Source organism: Streptopelia decaocto (assembly GCF_964273445.1).
Source record: "Streptopelia decaocto genome assembly, chromosome: 18".
In the NCBI taxonomy this organism is placed as follows: Eukaryota; Metazoa; Chordata; class Aves; order Columbiformes; family Columbidae; genus Streptopelia; species Streptopelia decaocto.
In genome coordinates, this window is record NC_138673.1 from 8,474,237 (window position 1) to 8,496,804 (window position 22,568).

Here is a 22,568-nt window from a genome sequence, read left to right on the forward strand (position 1 = left end):
TTTCTGAAGACTTGTTGTACCCTTGTTGTTCCAGTGCCAGACCTGGGAGGAAGAGGAGGAGGAGGAAGGTGTATGTGTGTGCATGGGGGCAGTGGGACACTCTCACTGCTTCTAATCAGATTGTTGCTCATTTTACAGTTTTGCCCTGTAATATATGTTTTATACCAGAGATTATTCAGCTCTTGAGCCCGCTGGACTCTGACATTTTCATTATATTAAAAGCTTATGCAAAGACAGCAAATGAAACACCTTTTCTTATGAGTGAAAGTCAGACAGACAAATCCAGCTGTTGCATGTAAAAATAGCTACAGATGTCCTCAACAGGATAAAGGTTTTCACATGTTGTTATAGTAACAGAAATTCAGTAAACTTTAAGATTAGATGTTGTCTATTCTTTCTAAATTTCCATTAGAAGAAGCATCCCAAATAATTTGCTTTTTTAAAAGAAGCACTCAGATTTAATAGGAAGAAATTGTTGAGTGTTTACAGGCTGTATCTACCACTATTGCATGATATAAACCATAATGTAACATTTTTTAATAAGTGCTCTAGTGTCAGCTTGAAATATGCTTCATGTTACCCAAATGGCATTTCGTAGATCTCTTCTTGTGGGACATGTCTTACATTATACACAAATTGTTAACACGCACACACATTGAATTGTATAATCACATTTTTCATGGAAATAGTTGTATTGCGGCTGAAAGTCTGGAAGTACGAGGAGGAATTTATGCACACAGAATCACAGAATGTGTCAAATGCTTTACTCAAGTCAAGGTAGACCACGTCCACCGCTCTGCCATCATCCATCCATCTTGTTATGTCCTCAAAGCAGATGCTTTGTTTTTCAAGACTAGTATTCTGAGTTGAAAATATAAATATTTCCCATACGATTAATGGATTTCTTTAGCACGTGTCAAATCAGCTCATTCTCTATTTTGCAACTGCTTTTGCATTGAGAGCAATTTACATTCTGGGTATTGCCCCACGGTTCCTTTCCCTAAATGCAGGGGATTGATGTATGTGGCAACAAGACTAATATTTCATTAGAAAAGCTTATCGTTCTCAGTGCTGCTTGTTTTGATATGGCTTAGGCTCTGTCTCCCTTTTTTGCCCTACATTTCTTCGTGTTTTGTTATCTGTCCTAGTTTCATAATAATATAAACAGTATTTAAATGGAAATTTACCCCCCAAACTGTGGAACTTCACTTCGGGAAGACACAAATTAAGTACGGAAGTGTAATAGTTAAACATGAAAATAATTTTCCAGCAGACCTGTTCTCGGCTATGCCAAATGTTATTTCTCCAGAATTTTTACTGTCTCCTACCTTGCACGTCAAGTCTTTCATGAACAGCATGGATTTTTATTTTAGATCTAGTTCACATGAGGATAGTCCATCAGAGACATCCTCCCTGGCATGTAATTAAAGCAGTGTCCTATCTGCAAAGGAATCCTGTCCTATCTGAAGAACGGACCTGATTGTATAAAATAATTCTGCAACTTGGGAAGGACTTTGCCAGATTCAGTTCAGGAACATGCAGTCCCCCCCTCACTCAATGACCCTTTGCATTGGTTTTCTCATTCCCTGCTTTTATTAGCAGATAATAGTCCAGTTTACAACTACTGGTAAATATTCCCATGAAAACAGTCAATAAGTCAGCATTAAAATCCACTTAGAATTAAATATTAGATGTAGTTTCAGTTAATGCCGTCATATTCATTCAGTGGGACTTTGCCCAGTGCTTAGTAAACAAATCCAAACAAATGGATGTGAGAGCTTTCCGAGTGCAACTCTTCTGGGTTGCCTGCCAGCCTTTCCATTATTCATAAGCAAGATTTTTTTAATAAGTTGACCTGTTTAATGATAAAAATGCCTGTGAGGATAATTAAATTGAATTCTGTGCTTAAAGTGACCCTCTGATTCATGGGCATTTGCAGCGGAAAGAACAAAAATAAAATTAAAGCCTTATTGAAAGGTACATTAATTAAGTCTCTGGGTTCTGATTATCACCAGCTGGGATGAGAACAGTGGATAGGCCAAGAATATCATTTCTTTACAGACAGATGTAAAAGGGTTGGTTCTTCACAGGCTTGCACCTTTTTACAGCCAGAAAATGAGCAAACTTGACTGAGGAACAACCCGAAAATGTTATCGCCAGTGTAAATGCCTGGTAGATTTTGCTTTGGGAGAGAGTTGGTTTCTCTTTCCCTGGGTGTTAAATGGAAACCTGAGACAAAGCAGGGTCTGGGCCGGACAAAAAGATGCATCTTCCCCAGGCAGTCAATATATTACTTGGTGCCTGTTTTGACTAATTAAGTAACTAATCTGATTCTAAAGCAACGCCTTTCTATTGCTTTGGACTAAGGGCCTGATTACAATTCTTAATTAGTTCCCTAAACTCCCATTGATTTCAGTGAGAGTCAGGACACACCAATATCTTTGTGATCAAGCTCTACATTCCGTAGCCAGAAGACACGGTTATGTAGGGCAGGCGCTGGAGGGGCACACGGCATCGCACGCTGTTACTGCGGGTTACGTTATGAGGTTAATTAATAAGGGCTGTGCTCTGGAGATGCTGTGTCTCTTGAATTACCCTCCTTCCTTTTCAGGAAAAGAGCTGAGGGAAATTTCGCGTGGTTTTAATAGAATAGAAAACCCGTAGAAAATAGGGCTGAAAAGCAGCTCAGGAGGTCACGTAGTCCATCCTTCTGCCTCAAGGTAGAACGAGCTAAATCGAAATCCTACCCTGAGAGGTACTTTTCTGACCTCGTCTCTAGATTCCAGGCAGCGGAGATCCCGCAGCCTCCTTGTGCAGGTTATTCCAGTTCTCGGTGGTTTTAGTTACAGGTGGGAAGTTTTTCTCACCACCCAATCTGAACTTCTGTAATTTTTTGCTGATATTGTTTGTCTCTTCCTCATTAACTCAGAAAACAGTATAATGTCTCCATCTGCCTCATTGTTTCACATGCAAATTATAATGTTTACTTATGCATCATCATTTATTCATGGGTAACGTTTTCCAAACTTTTGATCATTCTCATTGCTGCCCTCTGACATTTGTGGGTTTAAAATAAGGCCTTTATTTGTAGGGTAATACGTGATGGCCGAGTGTTCGCAGGCTGGAATTCACTGGAGGGCTGTGCTGGCACGGCACCGGGGCCCAGCAGTGCACTGGGGCGTGCGTTCCCTCCTCAGCCATCTGCCGCTTTTTATTACAGCCTGCAAATCCTTCATACTTTGATCTTACATTTTTCTCTTAAAATCTGAATGTCTTCTTAAAAAATTTCTTCCCCGAAGGGAGGTTAAATTATAACCAGTAAAAATGTTGGAGTGGCTAAAAGAATGCGCCTTGCAAAGGACTTGTCTTGATGTGAAAATCGTTTGAATTTTGTTCTGCCAGCTTCGATCTGTTCTTTCAGGAAACTCTTTTCAACAGTGTTCTCGTGCGTGCTCCTCGCTATTTCTGTTTCTATCCTGGATCTCTTACGCACAGAAACTGATAGTGGAGCATTGGGTTTTTTTGTGCCAAAAAAGAAAATGCATGATGCTTTTAAATCTCTTCTGCATTTGCCAAGCTGAGAATCCCGATATCTTCTGGTGAGTGGCTTAGGTTTCACCTATGTCTAAGTTACTACGGTTTGAATTTACTGGCCATAATGGGAAAAACTTGTGAGTACTTATTGACTGTTCCACTGTATGATGATGAACTATATCAAGTCTAGCAGAACTTGTAAATAAATTACACTATTCTAAGTTTTTTTCTTTTTATATTGAGTTATGTTAACTGCTGAGTGTGGCTGCGATATGTGCACCGTCCCCTTTAAGAGAGGTAAAATCAGGTTATCAGGAATGGCACGTAGTGGTATTTAAAATTTATGTGACAATGATAGAATGGGCTTATGTATGTTTTATTTGTTTAAAAGCAAGGCAAAATCATAACTTAGAGTTTACATATTATGCATGAACAACCTTGAAATATTGTGCTAATGGTATAAAGGAGAGGGCAGTGGAATGGCTTTAAGAACATATTCCGAAGTTAAATTATGCATTTTGCCCAGACCGAGCGCTGTGTCTGTCTGGGGGCTGATGGAACTTCCACTGGAAGACTCAATCCCATCCATGCAGTGCAGCGGACTCAGGCCAAGAGCCTTTTTCTGTCTCAAATTTATGTAAATTTAAGTGTCTCCCTGAGTACTCCCACTTACTAAGGGTTTCATCAGGAAACAACATAATATTAAATACATGTAGTGAGAAATAAGCTTACTTTTTTTTTTTAATTGGTTTCTGCTTCAGATTCCTTAAAATACTATACTTCAACAGGCATTTTATTTCCAACGGTGAAACTTTGAAGCAAATACATATAGACTGGATATTGGAACATGCCGTAGGACAGCCAGGACTTTTTTTCCCCCTCTAATTTCTGACCGTTTGACATTTCTTGTCTTCTTCTGCACCTTCACATCACAACAGTCCCTTTTGGAGGAAATCGTTTGTCCTGGAACCACGTCCCAACAATGCTGGGAGGTCGTCCTCATTAATCATCAGCTCATCAGACGTGGGCAATGCCAAGCAGAGGTGTGAGCGGAGGAGTTTGTGTTGCCTGTGCCTGAACTTTGGGGTGGGAGAGGAAAAGATAACAATGGAGAGGAGCAAAAGTCTGATTATTTCTACGGTCTTGGTCCCATATTGCAGGCTGGGGGGGGATGCAGGAGCTTCTGCAGTCTTGACAATGTTACCGTTTCTTATCAGTCTTCCTCCCTGTTTTCCTTTAATGAATTTTGGAGAGCAGCTGCAATGAAAGAGAAATTCTTTCTAATTTGGAAGTAAAATATATCAGCGTGTCAATCTCCCTTATGAATGAAATGCCTGAGACATTTGCATGATAAGAAAGATGTCTTTAATTATTGTAGTAGCAAGTATGCAAATTAATCTCAATAATTCTATTATTTTTTTTTCTTTCTTTCTTTCTTTGGTAAGGTTTTGCAGATATCTAAACCTGAAGAGTTACTCAGACATGTCTTATTGTACGCTTTTATTCTCTTCCTTGCAAACCTTTCATAACCGCTACTAAACGTCGGTGAAAAGCTTTGATCACTGAGGTGTTAAAATCAGTAAGATTTGCTATTGTTTTCAATTGAGATCACATTAAACTCAACACAGGCACTAAAATGGGCATGTATACTCCTCCTTTTCCAGCCTAAACCAAGTTTGCTAGCGAAACAGACATTTTCTTTCTAACAAGACTGGATGTCTATTTAAGAAATTGCTATAAATGTTAATATTTGGTTGCAGTTTTTCCGTTTTCCTTCTTGCCAAGCAGATTGGGGCCACGCGTTTTGCAGGAGGGAGAATTCTGCCGGAATCTCCTTTGTTCCTTTCGGCGGTTCCTGCGGGAGAGGGGGCGTAGCAGCAATGGAAACTCCCCCAGCAAACATGGAAACCCCTTTCCCTCATGCCCAGGACTGTGATTGTTTCCTGTGATGCCGCCTAGTGAAGATTAATGGCATTTTAATCGTTTTGCTTAAGAAAATAGGGGAAGATGGGAGAAATGAAGCGTTAAACCGAAGTTAGAATGTAGCCCCCTGGATCAAAAAGCTTAAGAAAATAGGTGATTTCTCCTTCCGTGTTGTCTGGATTCAGCTCACTTTTTTCCTGAGGTCACGGTGACTCACAGCTAAGAGGCAAAGAGACTCATGAAGAATTGTGTGGTGCTGCATTGTTCTTGACAAGCTATGCTAAACACCAAGAATTAATATATAGCTAGAAAGAGGGAACCGGGGCGGTTTTCCTTATTGGATTTTTCCGATCTGCTGCCATGGGCCGTCCCTGTGGGGACGAGTGGGACCTGTCTTGGTTCTGAACGGCAGCGCCAGGTAGATTCGCATTCTTCTGGGCATTGTTTTCCCTTTCTTTGTTTTGTGGTTACTTGAACTTATATCTCTATTTTATTGTCATAAGTGTTTTCTTTTACTGCCCTCTAGCCCCTATGGAAGTGTATCAGTGCTGGGGCTTGAACCTTGCTATAATTTGCTTGGGAATGAATAGATATTCTTGCTGTCTTTTATACCGATAAAAATCTATAAATCAAATGCATGGTTTCAGCAAAAAAGTGGCGTGGCTGATGGTTATGTAACCAGCCTTGATCAAGAAGAACAGGTTGAATATTAGAAAACACAGAGTTTTGATGAAAGGGTGAGATTTTTGTCACCAGTCCATTATTGTTTTATAACAAAGCTGTAACATATTGTACTTGTTTCATTTCCCTGATCCCTGAGGCGTTCATATTGCTGCCTTTGCATTCCTCCTTATTTCATATTGCTACACTTTATTAATCTAATTTGAATTAGGATTTTAGTTTTGAAATAGAAAAGCAGAGCTAATGAATACATGTCTAACCATTATAGATGGTGTAGGACTCAACATACCTTTTCTTCTTCCTACCCCAATCCACAAAAAGGGCTGCAAAGCTGACCCTGGCAACTCGAGGCCTGTCAGCCTGAGCTCGGTGCCTGGCAGGGTTATGGAGCAGATCATCCTGAATGCAGTCACACAGCACCTTCAGGATGGGCACGGGATCAGACCCAGCCAGCATGGGTTTAGGAGGGGCAGGTCCTGTCTGACCAACCTGATCTCCTTTTATGATCCGGTGATCCACCTGGTGGATGAGGGGAAAGCTGTAGATGTGGTGTGTCTAGACTTCAGCAAAGCTTTTGATACTGTCTTCCATAATTTACTCCTGCAAAAGCTGGTAGCCCATGGCTTGGACAAGTGCACTCTCTGCTGGGTTAAGAACTGGCTGGAGGGCCGGGCCCAGAGAGTGCTGGTGAATGGGGCTGCATGCAGCTGGTGGCCAGGCACTGGTGGTGTCCCCCGGGGTTGTTTTTTTTCCCCTCATACTAAAGGGAATAGTCGAGTTTAATTATGCAGGGTGCTTCATTTGCATGGCTGGGAATTTTTAGTGTCTTCAGTTCGTGCCAAATCAAGCCCCTAACTTTTCATTCTCAGTAACTTCAGGAAAGATTTGGATCTAGATTACTCTTTCATACCCCCCTGTAGTTTTCCATCTGCTTGTTACAGTACTTTTTAGCATAAGACTTTAGAACAATATCTGTGACCCCAGGGATTAAGTAGGATTCTTCCTGTATTCTCTGTATATTGCGGCAGCAACTGCTCATGGTCCATCCCACGGCCAGCACTGATATTCTGGTTTGTGACCCCGTCTTGTCCCACTAACCTGAGACAGAGAAGTGAGAAAGTCACAAAGTGCTGTGGAACTGAAACAGGAGACAGATGAGTTCACTGGACTAAATACCATCATATTTTATTAGGTAGTCTTAATTTTGTAATAGAGTGTCCTTTCCCAGCACCTTCCATCCAAGGATTAAAATATAGTTTCCAGGTAATAATGAATTAAATTTCACAGTACTCTTCTAAAGTTGTAAGGCAATAAACCTATTTGACATCTGGATGGATGGATGGGTAGAGATTAAATGATTTACTGGCAGAAGTGTCATTTGTCAGATGCAGAACTGGGAGCAGTGCTCAGTCTCCTATCACGTTACATCTCCCAATTTACCGCCGCTGTGTTATTACGACTTAAATCTTGTTTTAACAGCAACTTTTCCTGTGTTATCTCTGAGCTCAGCTGGTGTTCCTAATAATTTTTTTTTCTTGGTATATTATTTTTCAATCTTACCAATCGCAGTTGTGTCTTTCATGTTGACTCCACGCATCATTAAAAAGCTCGCTCGTGTAGGTGCACCACCTGGGTTTGTATTTGAAAACTCTCTGCCCTTGAGGCAATTTTTGTGCTGCCTGACTGTACTTCTGATAGATCCAATTGCCTGCTAGTAGCAGTCTGTTACAGCTACCTCCAACAAAAAGAATTCATTGCTCTATTTCAGTGTGGATTTAGAATACAGATCTTGTTTTCTTTTTTTACATTTGGTGCATTGTTGACAGTTAAAAATCCTCGCTCTCTCATGGCTCTTCTCATGGTCTGTCCAAGCTCCTTCACAGAATTCTCCATTTCTACTAAGAAAACATACTTGTATTTAATCTCTGCTTGATTGCCTCCTCCTGAATTTGTTCTTTTGTGATTACATAATTACTATTCTAGTTTACTGCTACCCTTGGTCCAGAACTGTGCCTTTCAGAGGCCTCTTTCCATCATTTTTCACGGCCATTATCAGTGGTACAGTTAGTACCAGCCGTGTGTTTTGGGGGCAGAATTGATCGCATTTGTTATTTTCGAAATATTACTGGGCGCAGTGTTTTAACAATGGCTTTTTGGGTTAGCTACCAGGCTTTTGTGTGACCTTCGATGTTCTACCTCTTTTCATAATCCTCCCTTCTTCCTTTTCCCAAGGAGTCTGTGGTGGTTGTTCATATTTAAGCACACATGTATATATATGTATTTTGCCTACAGATGTTGAGTTTTTCCTTTGAGTCAGTGTCTCAGTTTAATGCTAAAGAATGGTGAGAGAGGGATGATGTAGATTGGGGGATGAGATACCAAGGTAGTCAGATGATTCTAACCATTCTCATCGTTATTGCAAATACAATCATAGGTGTAGAAAATCAAGATGATAGTCACATTATTCTAGTTAAATTTTAGCTTGGAGAACTTCAATTCCCATATAGATTCCTGCTCTTTTTTTCTACATGGTCCATTTTTTGCTGTTGTGTAATGTTTCTATCCATGGTTAGCAATTCACTGGTGTTCATCCAAGGTAGCTTGTATGTCAGTGCCTGGTAGAAGTAATCATTTATTTTTAGATTCTAAATCATTTGGGGATATATAAAGCACTGTAGATATAGAAGGCAATAATTTGTCTCCAAAAGTTCCTTATTTTTTATTAATGTTTTGATTTCATATTCTTTCTGTCTGCATATCACTGGCTCCTTGAATATGTATTAGTGTGTAATTGATAGTGGGACTCCTCAGTAACTCCCTTACCTGACTATGGCTGTGACTGCTCCGTTGGAAGCAGCTTTATCCCACTCAGCACCGGCTGACTCAGTCCTCACTCCTCTATTATTTACAATCCTGCGTCACAGAGCTTCAAACAAGTTCTGTGCTGTTTGAGGAACATGTCTTGTCATCCCAGTAAGTTTTTGCCAGCTCCTGAATTAACTTCCAGATGATGTTGCTTCTTTGCATTTGTTTATCTTCCATAGAAATAAAGAAACCCTAAGTTTTATGCATGTATGTATTACATGATTCCATGTTCTGCTGTATGTTTGACTATACGCTGGATGGATTTAAGTCCAGGCACTGGGCAAAAGCGAGACAATAACACAGATCTTCATCCCTCTTCCACCTTTATTTTACTGGGGCTTGTGTTGTCTACAGGCTGTTGAGTGCTGCCTCCTTTCTTGAGGTATTGTGTAACAGATTCTTCCTTATATTTAGGGCTCGTCTGTCTTCTGAAGAGATCAGGGGTTTAATAATAAACTTACAGGAACAGATCACAATCTTCTTGGGGGGGGGGTTAGAGAGGAAGAGGAGGTCTTGGGTTATTCTTCCATGAGCTGAATGGTTGGGGACAGCGTTATTGCCTCTCAGGTGGGTGAACTGAATCTGCTAATCCACCATTACTCATACAAAATAAAATGGAGCAAATAAGATTTTTAGAAAAAAACTGATTATTTTGCATAAACAAAGCCCCAGATTTTGGTGAATGGGCAGGCAGAATTTGCGTTGTTTTGAGAAGTTCATGGCAGAGAAACAACGTCTATAATCTTGCGAGATTACTTTGTAATGTCACAGCTGTAAGAGGTGACAGCTTTTCAGTTGACCTTATAACAGTGATTGGAATGTGTACACAGGTTTGTTTTTAAACGGTGCTAGAAATAATTTTAAGACATGTTTTCCAAGTTTTAAATAATTCACTGTACCTTTCAGGATGGGAGAAGAGGCTACAGCACTGCAGACTTGTTCAAACCCCTCAGCTTGTTCCGAATCAATTCATACAGCCTTTGTGCGCAGAAAGAGCTATATATAGCTGCACACTGCAGGCGAGCCGTACGGTACGCAGGCTCAGGACCGGCTTTACCCACCGCCAAAGCCACATTCTTCATTTTCGGAGCGTGGTCACCCCTGTGACACACGGCGGCTTCAATACAACAGTCCCAGGAAAACCAGAGCGCAGATTTTTAAATGAGCCCCTGAACTGGTGGAGGGGGAACTGAGCGCAGGGATCCCCATCACTTGAGCCTGTGGGACAGTTTGGATCCTCATTACTACAACCTAACACAATGGAACCAGGTTCAGATGCCTTAACAACCTGACATGGCCTGGAAGTGGGATTTCCCCACCCTGATTCTTTAGTATTTGGTCAGATTGGGTTTTTTGAATTGTTTGGGTTTTTTTTGCCTCTCCAGGTTTTCTTTTTTTACTTTTACTCCTTAGAGATGCTACAGTTTGCAGCATTTCCTGCCGTAAATAGATCCACATAGAAAGCGGAAGGTGAACTATAAAAGGAAAACTGTTTGGTTTAAGCTTATGTTGCTACAACTACTCCCCCAGTTCTTCTCTCGGCAGCACTGGAGTGTAAATCTCTCCTTGTCATTTGTGGGCACGGTTCTCCCTGTGCAGTGACTGTGGATGGTGAGGATCCCCGGTGCAGAACCCTGTGATATCAATACCAGGTGGGAGAGCAAGACCTTCCCCCAGATTTCCACCCAGACATAGCTCAGCAGAGGCACATTATCCCAACAGTCAATCAAGAAAGAGCACAAACGCAACCACTGTGTTCAACATAATTTGTCAGGTATTGTCAGGATAATTTCCATCCTGTTGGTTCTTTTTTGTGTTCAGTGTTTCATGAAGCGATCTCTTACAAAAGAGACACAGAGGGGAGACAGGACTTGGGATTTCAGTGTTCCACCCTTGAATGTGAAGTTGGATTTGCTGTTGTAAAGTGGAGACCTCTGTGCTTCATTCCCAGCTGAAAGGAGGAGGGATTGTAGGCAAAGGAGAAGAGAAACACAGAGTTCAACGCTATGAGATGCTTTGAGATCATTAACTGGAAGGTATAAAGCCATGCTAAATAACATCTAAATAAGTAAGCTCTGGTTAATAATACTAAATAGCAGTTTGAATGTGACCTGTTCAATCAAATCAAAGTCTATGCCTTTTTTTTTTTTCTTTTATTTTTTAATAATGGACTGTATTTAGGAGACGCTCTCTTACCTGCTTTCATGAATGTGATTAGTGAAGACGGATAGTAGTAGGTTTGGCTGTTGTCTCTTTAGGAAATCTTTTAAACCAGGATTGGAAGCAGAATATTTTATAGTGTGTGGAAAAACGTCCAAAGGCTGCCATTGTGTCATTCAGGCAAGAGCAACTGAAAGCCCTAATGCATTTTATCTGCCGTTCTGTTCCTCAACACTATAAATAATTCAGATCTGTTGGCTTAACTACTACTGGCAACTGTTATTTATTAAGAATGACTGAAATAACCATGTGGCTCAGTAGAACAGAATGCATTGGGGACTTTAATGTGAAACAGAATAGCTAAAACATTTTGATTGTCCTGTAAAGAAAAAACCTAAACCCCTAAACCCGCCAATGTTGTTTGCACTTCTGCAAAGGACAAGTGACAGTGGGAATTAGGATTTGATCTTTCCAGAGTGAGTTAAGGTTTATTCCTTTGAAAGAGCACAAGCCCTGATCTTGCAGCCCCATTTACCCACCGGTGTCTTGTTCTGTCTGCATCAATGTCAGTGATTTTGAAATTGAGTTTCCAATGAAATCTTCATTTGCCCCACTGTATAATGTTTGAATCTACTTGTATGTTTGTCTGTAAAATTATTTTTAAAGGTACTGTGTACTCTTTTGTGTTTGCTTTTGATTTGATTATCTCGCATGTCCTGCTCAAGACAAACAGGTAAAAGAGCAGCAGCGTTTTCCCGTGATCAGGGCAAGCGAATTGTTGTTCTCTCATTCCATTCCTGGTTTAGGGTTAATTAATAATATCTGGCCCTTCTTGGGACTGTTCATCATTGGAGCTGAAATTGCTTTCCAAAGCTCAATATCATTATCCCTATTTTGCAGACAAGACCTGAAGTTGTCGGAAGGGGTAAGAGCAGGCGGGTATCGCTGCAGCAGAACCGGAACGTTGCTGCGGAGCGGCAGAGACTTGGCTGTACATCATAAGATGTATTGCTGTGTAACACCAGAACGCTTTTGCAAGTCAACTGATTATAAATGGTGCATTTGGAATAAATTTTGTATCACAAAAGAGTTGACATCCAGGACTCAGATGACTAATTATCTAATCTTACATCTGGCATAAACACCCAAGCCATTTGTATGATGAACTGCGTTTCACAAGAGCGAGAGAACATTCTCTGCTGACTCAGTGGTCATAAATCTTCTGGCGTGTGTTTTGCCTTATATTTTGTATTTGTTCGATGGGTTGAAAGAAGTGATCAAATGTCTTTTGAAAATCCTGGCCTGCAGCTTTTATTTTTTCTCCTTTACATGAAAACAAATATTACAATACAAGCACAATTATTGGGGAACTAGCTCTGCGTGGTCACTGAACGCTGCTCATCTGAACGGGCCCTGTCGATTCATTGTCTTCACCCCTTGTAAAATAAGTCATTTTACATTTATTTGCCTCAATGACGATCTGCAGTAGAGCTATAAATGAAAAGAGCGGTATGTGCGGCTGTGCAGCATTTTGTTTCATTTGTTTGAAATTAAGTCATTAACTATAACAGCACAATACATTTTTCTTTTTGACTAGTAATCGGAGGACTTTGGCATGTTAATCTGATCTGAAATAGAACAGATGCTCTGCATTGGGCAATTCTTATTTAACTTCTATTTCTAAACACATCGAATTTGTATGGTATATCTCTTCAGGTTAAGGGAAGCATCAATGGAAGTTTATTTTTAACAGAGAGGAAAAATAGGAGATGCATCAGTAAGTAAATGATATGTCTGAACTTTTAGGGCAAACACGTGCCCGCTGTAACACAACTTTCTGCAACATGAACTTTTCTACATAGTGTGTCATTAATATTCTGTAGTAAGAGAAGTCATCAAGAACTCCAACCAGAACATAAAATACCTGAAATAAAAAGAATATATGTAAGTATCTTCAGAGCAAGTTTGGGCACACATTGATTTTAGACAGCATCTCATTCTGGCTTGACAAAGTACAGGATTTATAAATTAAATTTTATGTATACTGTGTACGGTTTTATGCTGATGTTGGCACACTTTCAGATGTAAAATTAAATTACTTTTTCCAATAAGGCAGCATAGATTGAAGCATGGATTCCTTTCTTTGCTAATGGACCTAGTAGAAAGATATTGAATTATGCTGACTTCCAAATTGACTGAGAGCCAAAGAGAGAAAAATCAATGACATTTTTAATGTCCTGGAGAGCTTTTAAACGGGCCACACTCACCATGAGGTAACTGGTGTTGACATTGGGTTTCCAGTTAAGAAATGTATTTCTTCAGGTCAGCGTGCACCTTGTGGGCTTCGTTACCGCTCCAGACACGGAGATGCTAATTAAGCAGTGACAGGTTTTTGGAATGGCAGCCGGAAGGCTCTGGTTCCAAGGTACACGCGTCACTCCGACGCTGAGTGTTTCTGTTGGAACTGAGAACGCACCCGGTAAACGTGCAGGGTAACCCTGTAAAACAATAGCAACAAAACCAGAAGGATCTTTCATCTTAGTATAAATGTATGGATTATTCCAATACATTTTCTTTATTTTGATTAACTAATGAGAGGGTAAATACATTTTTTTTTCTTTTTACTATGTGCTTGCTTTTTCATAGGTGAGCCCTAGAGATTTAAGCTTTATAACAAATGTCCATCAAATAGGTGGCTTGCTAGTATTTTTAAAACTTTATAATAACATTTTTATAATTTTGTAAAACGCTTTTTATAGCAGCAACTAAAATTTAATAAAAAACTATCCAGTCCCTCAGAATCTTGCCACTTGGGTAGAAAAGGTTCTGATTTAGATGGGGGAGACTCCTATAAAGATACATCCTCAAGGTCTCACTGTTGTAACTGAAGTTGATGGATTCTGGTCCATTTCTATAATAAAATGGTTTCCTTTTGCATTCCTTCCGAGTCCAGGTTTACCTTTAATAACAGATGGATATAATACGGCTGTGAAGGACTCTAGTCCTGGAATATGATTGTCAACAGCAAACTTTGTGTCTTCAATTCTCTGATGTAATGAAGAAAACTATCACACAGTCACTTCTGGGAATTCAATTTCTTGCAGTAATTTGGCTTTCAGCTGCTGGAAGATTCATCTTGAGTTTTTAAGGGTTGTTCATGTTACAGCAGACGACTCCTGTCATTTTAAAAGCAGCTTTAATGCGGGTGGCATCAGCTCCACAGAGATTGAAATATAAGTAACCTCAGAACTGCCATATTGTGAGAATGAGTTAGAGAATCATAGAATTAGGTTTCAAAGATAATATCCAGACAATCTGTTCAGCCGAAGAGCTCTGCAGAAGCTGTTTTATGTAGTTTGGATTCTTCACAATTCACCCCTTCGGTGTCAATTGTGTTTTAGTGGCAGTCATTAAATCACAAATGCTTGTGAGTGGTTTGTGGTCAGCAACCATTTATTTTTGAAATGTACACTGGCCTTCACGGCATCGTGCCACATCAGAGAGACTAAGGCCACCTTTGTGTTTTGTTTTGCTTACATGTTGTTGGTTCTGTCTCCTGCTATGTGCACTCGCCCCTCCAGAGGAAGGGAGCAGTGACTTGCTACCCAGCCGAAAATTAATTGGAGGTCTCAGTCTAATTTGCGTGTTGAAGACTGTATGTTTAAACTCAAGGCTTTCCCTTCATGACCTGTATTGTCAGGTGAAATTCGAGTAGCATCATCCCAAAAAGTCAATTCCAGAAGTCTGGTTGGTCAGGTAATCCAGGCTTTGCTGCTTGGTTGGGTTCCTCCCGCTGATAAGCTTAACCCTGCAGGCCAGTTCCAGTGGAATTCAACAGATGTGCTGAGGCCCCTGAGGACCTGTCAGTGGTCTGAAAACGGGTGGCAGGGTGGGTGAGAATGGGGTGGGCTGGTCCAGCGGGGTATTTTCACCTCTCTTAGTCACAGCTGCCAAGTGTGAGCTTCATAGAAGGTTTTATTCTGTTTTATGAGACAGACTTTCAATGACGGCCAATAAGTTGAGAACTTGTATTATTCACTGTCAGCAAAATCTCCAAGCCTAATTAGAACTTGCAGAGGGAAATTATTGTTCTTATGGAATTAATTCTATTCTAATTCACTGTATTTACCTGTGGAGCCTTTAGGACATTTCTGAGCTCGTAGTCTCTGTAAATGCTTTGACAAGTTACATACAGCTATTAAAAAATACATATAGTGATAAATAATGTTGAGGCATCTTAATCCAGCTGTTGAAGATGTTTTCTGACGAGCAGTTCACCTCTGTATTATTTTTTAAATGTCCAGTTAAGATAGACTCAACTACAGGAAAACGTCTATATGAACTTGATCATACTTACTAGAATATGGCAGTGAGCACAATGCAAAAGGGTAAATATTTGGGAAAAAAGCGCTACCACCACAGTGTCTGTATAGAATAAGGACATGGTAAACACATTGGAAAGAGCGTATTTTTGTAATGGTTGTATATTATATTTGTGTTGCTTACAACTGTCACCACAAGGACAGAACCACTTTGGATGTGACCAGGCAGCTGTCTCTGGGAAGCCTATAGATAGCAGCTTCCTTGTGTAGCACATTTTCAGCTCCTTCAAACGCATTTATCAAGCATCTTTACTGTCTCAACACTGCCAGCTCAAATGACTTCTCAAGGAGCTCTGGTTATGCAATCTTTTAAAAGGTGCATTGTTTTTTCTGTTTGTTTCTTTTCTGCGTGTGTGCTGGGGTTTTTTTTAGTAACTCACTGCAGCAGCTAAAATCTAGTGCAAGGTTTTGCCACGTGCCAGGGAAATAAACACACTTGGTTTGTCCACCGTGAGCCGGCTTTGAATACGCATCAAAAGTTTCTCCAGCTGTGCAAAGCCACAGAAGAGCCCGGTCAGAGCGGAGCCCTGAGCGATGCTCTGTGGGCCAGGGGAACCTGCAGAGACTGGGGCTGAAATAGCATCCGCTCGGCATAATTACAAGATACATCTGTAATAATTTGGGGGTCTAAGGGCTGCTTAACAACATATTCCTCCCTGAGTCCTGTCTGACTCAGGGGTTAGACGAACCAAAGCCCCTGGGCTGGCACCCCCGTCCTTCTGGGTGGCCACCGAAACAGGATGGGGGGTAAATGGCCCAGGGATCTTGCCAAAGAATTTCTCTGCTCGTTAGTACTGCAGTTCACAGCATGGGAACTCTCAATAATAAAGACTTTAAAGGCTTCTTCAAAGAGCTTCCAGGCTGTATCAGAAGCTCCATCTGGAAGAAGTCTCAGGAGGCTTTGGAGTGTTTTGTAAATACAGGCTGGGGACAAATGAGGTTTTTCTTCAACTGAATCTTGCAAAACTTGCTTTCTAACAAGAACTTGCAACAGGCCACATGAACGCAGGAGTGTTTACCAAACTGCATCCCTTGTGTAATGTCTTTTGGAAAGGGTGCAGTTAGCTTGTCATCCCTACTAAGTCTTTTACTAACACAGTAAATTATAGGCCTTATGGGAATGTGCTGTGCTCGGTTCTTTTCAGGTCATGTTCTTGGCCCTGCATTGCTGTGTGAAACTATATATGATGCTTTATACTGTTTGCCTGTGGATTTGTTTTGTGTTTCAGCAGATTGAATAGCATTTCTATTTAAATCGTGTTTCATTCTAACTAAAACAATTGCCGTTCTGCAGTGTCAGGGGATTCTTGAGGTAACAGGAACACTGTGTTTTGTGATTTACTGACCAGTTTGGCCTTTGAAAGGCACCAGTGCACTTCGGCCCATTTTTCGTGCTTTGTTTGGGTTGGTGATGCCTCACCAGTTACACCAGACCACGGCACCATTAACTCTTCTCACACTGGTGCTGCTTGATTGCCTATTTTGGTGATGCCTGTAGCATCATTTTCCCATCAGCAGTGCTAGTGCTCCGGGAACACCAGCATTAACGAGTTTTAAGAACTTGGTGTCTTTTTTTTTTGTGGTTTTCCCCTTTTGAGATGTATCAACTTTTCTAAAAATGTGTTTACTTCGTGCAGTTGTTGCTGGCCCTGAGTTGGCTGCCTGCATCAGACTGAACCTGCCTGTCTAGAGCTCGTCAAGTGTGAAAGCTCCATAAATCTTGTATAGATTGAAAACATCTCCCACTATCATCTTGATATTTTTCCCTTCAGTTGTGCCCTTATCTAGAAATCTCAGAGTATTTTACAAACGCTGAATTAAGCCTTCTACGGCATTCCTCCTCCTCCTCTCCCCCAGGAAATGACATTATCATCCCTGGTTTGTAGAGGAGGAATCAAAGGTCTGAGTGGCAAAGTGACGCGTCCAAGGTCAGCCGCCGAATTAGTGGCACAGCTATGAATAGACAGAGGCATTCGAGCTCTTGGCTCTCCGCTGAACAAGATTGTGCCCTCCCAGTTTCAGTTTGTCATAACTTAATGACTAATAACATTTGAGCATCTAGACTGTGGCAGAAGAATTTGAGCGGCCGGCAGGCAGGTAATCCTCAGTTACAGCAGGACGCAGCGCGCCTCCATGTCCCCGTACACGCTCTCTGCTGCTGCTTGTTCTGCGTCAAAGATGCAAGAACGGGTGAGAACCACCAGCAGGGGCTTTGCTGTTCAGTGGGATGCCGTAGGTGATCACTGGACTGTTTGCTTTCGTGATAGAAACAACAGTCCTAGACCTGATTCTCCATTTGTCTTGATGTAACAATAATGAAGTGTCCTGGTAGTGGTTTGACTTCAACGTCTGATCTATTTAAAAGGAAGTAAAACCACCTCTAGCGCAGTCTGCTGTTCCTTGAAGGGGAGAAGTAATTCAACTAAAGTCCTCTCAGGAGCCGAGTAAGAGAAGTAAATGTTGAGTTGTGCTAATCAGGAAGAGGAAATCATCTGTCTGCATCTGGTCACTTCCCTGCTTACATGGCATAGTCCTCTAATGGCTACATAAGAAGCTTTGTGATGAACAAATGTCAAGGGCAATTAATTCTTCGGCAGGCAGCTGTTATTATTAGGACAAAGAGTGGCCAGACATAGAAGGAAAGCCTTCAGCTGATTTATTTCCTCTACCTTTTCCATCAAAAGTGATAAGCCACTCAAACCCCAACGGTGAACTTTCACGCAATACGAATTTTAAATTTGCCATCTCTTTTTCTTTTAGTAGCAGACCTTATATTAGATCTAAAGCACAGAGGAATAGCTCAGAGAAAATGTTTGGAAAACCTTCCCCGCTTTAATGCTATCAAGAAGGAGCAGAGTTGTGTGTTAAGCTGGTAACATAATAGTACGTGGGCTGAGCTAAGCCCACTTCAGACTGTTTTTCTCAAACTTAATTGATGGAAACGGCCCACTTTTAGGCTTGATTTATTACCTTAGCAGAGTTATTCCAGGATTGCCGCAATGCAACTGTGGGTGTTCTGAGCACACCCACGCTGCCAGAGAATCAGGAAGGATGTACTTAAAATCCTCTAATTTATCTAATAACATCTTTAGCGGCTTTTTGTGTAGGTTTAGCATTGTAATGGAAATGCACGCTCTGGCTGGATAAAGAGCTGTGGTGGAAACTGCTAGCGCTGGCTGCAGGGACCTGGGAGTGACATTTGGAGCTGATTGGGGACATACCCTGACCAGCTGTAAAGGCACCTGTCGATTTTGCAATCTGTCACTGCGGCTAAAATAATATCTAAAATTTCAGGTGTGAATGTTCCTGGCTGTGGCTCTTCATAGACAGGGGGTTCCCAGCCCCGGCTGAGCGGAGGTTCCTTGTGTCTGGGTTATTTTTCCGCTGCTGTTTGGGTCTAAAATCTCTATTTTAGCAACTGTTGTTGCCTCAATTCTTAACCAGGTTCCCTCTTTGCCCGTTAGTAGATGTTCCTGCGACTGGTGTTCCTGTTCCAAGCGACTGGTGTCCGCCTTGTGTCTGTAAATGCGTTCAGCACGGATTCTTCTGCTGCACCTTATTTAGGCCGAGCCTTCCTCTTTCTCTGCAGTTTTTCAGAACGTTGCTAACCGCTGGCATAATTATTCTATCCCAGGCATCGCAGCCTCTCACTGTCGTCGTAACATGGAAATTGCATGTAGCATGAACAGTAACCAGTATCACCGCTCTGGAGGATTGGAGCTAATAATAGACATGAAAAACCTGCTCTGTGTGAGCTAAATAAAGGCAGTCGAGATGAGATGGAAAATCACCTTCTACATGCACCAGAAGCAGAGGAGGTCCCGGGGTGTTTCCCTCTCCCCACCGCGCGTTGCTGTGTGTAAATGGGATCAGAGGTGCCGTGTTGTGCGGGCAGAGCCAGCCCTGGGATTTCCTGATATGCTAAACAGTAAATAATGAGGGTCGGAGGACTTACTTTGCGTACATTTTCTTAATGTGTTACATACTCCTGGACTAGCAGATACATAATTCTGTTGCTTATGGACAGTTTCTGGGACTGAAATGAGCTGGGAGGTCTCTGCGGGGTCCTGCAATGGACACGTCTTGGTGCAGGACATTGATATCCCCAATGAGAACTATGGAAATGGGAATTTCAGGCTGTGTCAGCAAGAGACACCTGGAGAAGTTAAGGCAGACCGGTGGGAAATACAAAGTTATGCATAAATTAAGAGGTATTAGACTCCTCTTGAATGAGAGAATGTACATTAATGTGGCCTTGGATTGCTATAGATTAATTAACCTTGGGAGATATCAGGTTTAATTAAGCTACAGTGAGTTAAAGCCACTTTGCTCTCGATAGAGATCATTCATCAGGGAGCTTTTTAACCTTTTGCACATCAACTTCGTAGCTCCTGTGGGTTTGCCTTGACTTTCGGTGTCCCTTGGTGAGGTTTTGGACACTTGGAAATCTGAGAATTTCTCTTATCTTTTGGAATTCTGACTCTAATTCTTAGGAGAAACTAATGGGCTTTAGATAAAAATCGATAATGCACATGTAGAAAACGTGCGCTAAGCAAGGGCTGCACGACGGACTCTGCAGGGGGGTCCAAGTCTGATTTGAAAAGTATTTAAATAGAGGTTATCGAATGGAACATTAAAGCTTAAGAACAGGGAACGTAAGAGTGAAACGGGGTTACTGGAATCTGTATGGTGGGTCTGAGGTCTTGCTGCAGGGTTGTGGTGCCGTCTAGCAAAGAATAATTGGAAGTTTAACAAATCCTGGTTCAAGTTCCTGTTGGTTTATAGAAGAGTATTGTTATGTATTTCCCTGACTAGAAGTTATCTTGCTAAATCAGATGAAAATATCTTTTTGTGAGTTTATTTTTGCGTTTTTTTTTTCTTTTCCAGTAACTGCCCTTCATTTTTGGCTGCTGCTTTGGCGAGAGCAACGTCAGATGAAGTCCTGCAGAGCGACCTTTCAGCACACTACTTACCAAAGCACGTGGACAACGCAGACGGGATCATACGTAAGTACATCTGCGCATGGCAATGTACAATTTACATGGCACAGATCTTTCGTTTTCACTGCACACTGGAACACTTTGCAGATAATTCAGAGACTTTTAAAGTCAGCAGTGGCTTCAGTGATCCATCTAGTCTGACCATCTGAACAGTACTAGATTTTCCTCAAATTAATGTCTTTTACCAGCTACCTAATTGAGGTTGCACTAGGTTTCTTGCAAATGAATATCCCATATTGATGAAGAATTCACCACCACTCCTGATAGAGCTAGTGGCTAATTTTAATCAAAGCTTCCTCATCTTTGAATCCGTCTAGTTTCAATTCTTGCTATTATATATTTCTCTATTTTTAAATGCCTTTCTCTGGTTGTATTTGAGTCTTTTATTGAATTTTTCTCCTTAAGACCAGATGGAAATCACTCCTTTATTTAAGAGCACCTTAATAAGACTATATCTGGTGGCCCTGAATTTCTTTATAAGCACTTTAGGTTTTGTGGTCCTGAGAAAAAGAACATGCTATGGGTTCCCTTTCTGTAGGTATTGCTGCCTCCTCCTACTGAGCAGGTAAATGGAATAGATTTGTCATTGTTCTGGCTGAGCAGCCTTCATTCATTTCAAATGGAGATCTCTGAGACTTGCATAAATATTTGACAGTCTCCAAGGAAATGTTGACTCAGCCTCCACACAGAATATCTGAAGAGTTGAACGAAAAAGAAAAAGAAAATAAGCATAAACCGCAAAACCCTCACACCTACAGAAACTGACATTTAAATATATCTAAATCTGTAATACACAGATGCAAACATAGATTGATACATGTATGGGCTATAGCAGGCACTAAAAATATGACTCCAGATGCAGCGTGTTGAGGTAAATTGTCATAATTAAGGTACTTGACAATAAAATACGCCTTTAGAGATGCAATATGAAGTGTTAAAATATGAAGATAAAGAGGGAGAAGATCTTCTGGACAGTAGTAAATCACTAGTTTCATATGAATACCACAATTCCTAATAATATACCTTAAGTGAAAATGTTTGAAAATGAGCATTAGCTCCAGCCATGCAAGGTTTGGCTAAGAAAACCACAACAAAACCAGGGGGATTCATGCAGGGCTGAAGGAGATTTCATTGCAAAAGGTCAGCAGTTCCATTCGAGCTGACTTTCCTGGCAGGAATCCTTTGAGAAACGCGGGCTGGTTCCGCTGTGACCGCCAGTGCCCGACCTGCTGCCACAGGGAGATTTCGTGCTCTGAAAGCAAACAAAGGGAACTGCAGCAGGTGATGAAAATGGGATTTCTACGTCTTGAAAGTTTTGTGCTCAGAGTTCACAGTTTCTCCTAATGGTGTTTGGACTGCTGCAGAATGCAAAACCAAGTTCCATTTAGCCGCCTGGTCTTGATACCCAGTTCTATGTCAGTTTTTCATATGAATCCAGAAAGATTTTTACTCTGTATAATACAAGGAGACATTTACCCGATTTGCCTCAAGTTTGAATTTGCTAGAAGAAAAAAACTGATTCCAGATGTCCTTAGTGACATATTTCAGTCTGAGCAGCACGACATGACAAATGACATCGCAGGCTTGGGACTGGTAACAACAGCTCTTGGTGCGCTGGTGGAAAGGAAATCAGAAGCTTCGTGGAAGAAGAATGCAAATCTTAGGAATGCAAAAATACGGGCCTGATATATTCAGAGTGACTGGAGTTCTTAGATTAAGGAAAACCTTGGTCATTGGCTTGATAACGTGTCTACAAACCCGGCTACTGATCCCTGTTGTCACACTGTCCACTTTTTCAAGAAAGGTCTTAAAATGTAGGTACTAAAAAGGAGAACCTGGTGACTGGTGTTCTCTCTACCCTGGTATTTGTTCTAAAGTCAGTTGTCTTTGGGAGCAACAACACCCGAGTTGTATTTCCCACTAGCTGTGTTACAATTAAGTGCAACTTCCAACGCTGGGGATTTGGGAGCAGCAGGAGGGAAATGAGATGCTCGGTGACACACCACAATGACAGCTGAGTCAG

At 41.2% G+C, this 22,568-nt stretch overlaps 1 protein-coding gene across 1 annotated transcript in view; it reads left to right on the plus strand.

Moving 5' to 3' along the window:
* Nucleotides 1–22,568, plus strand: part of PPM1E (protein phosphatase, Mg2+/Mn2+ dependent 1E) — a 57,044-nt gene that overhangs the window by 24,791 nt on the left and 9,685 nt on the right. Inside the window, exon 2 of the mRNA XM_082068247.1 lies at nucleotides 20,433–20,551. Within this exon, the coding sequence (XP_081924373.1) occupies nucleotides 20,433–20,551 (119 nt within the window). The remainder of the gene's footprint in view (nucleotides 1–20,432; nucleotides 20,552–22,568) is intronic.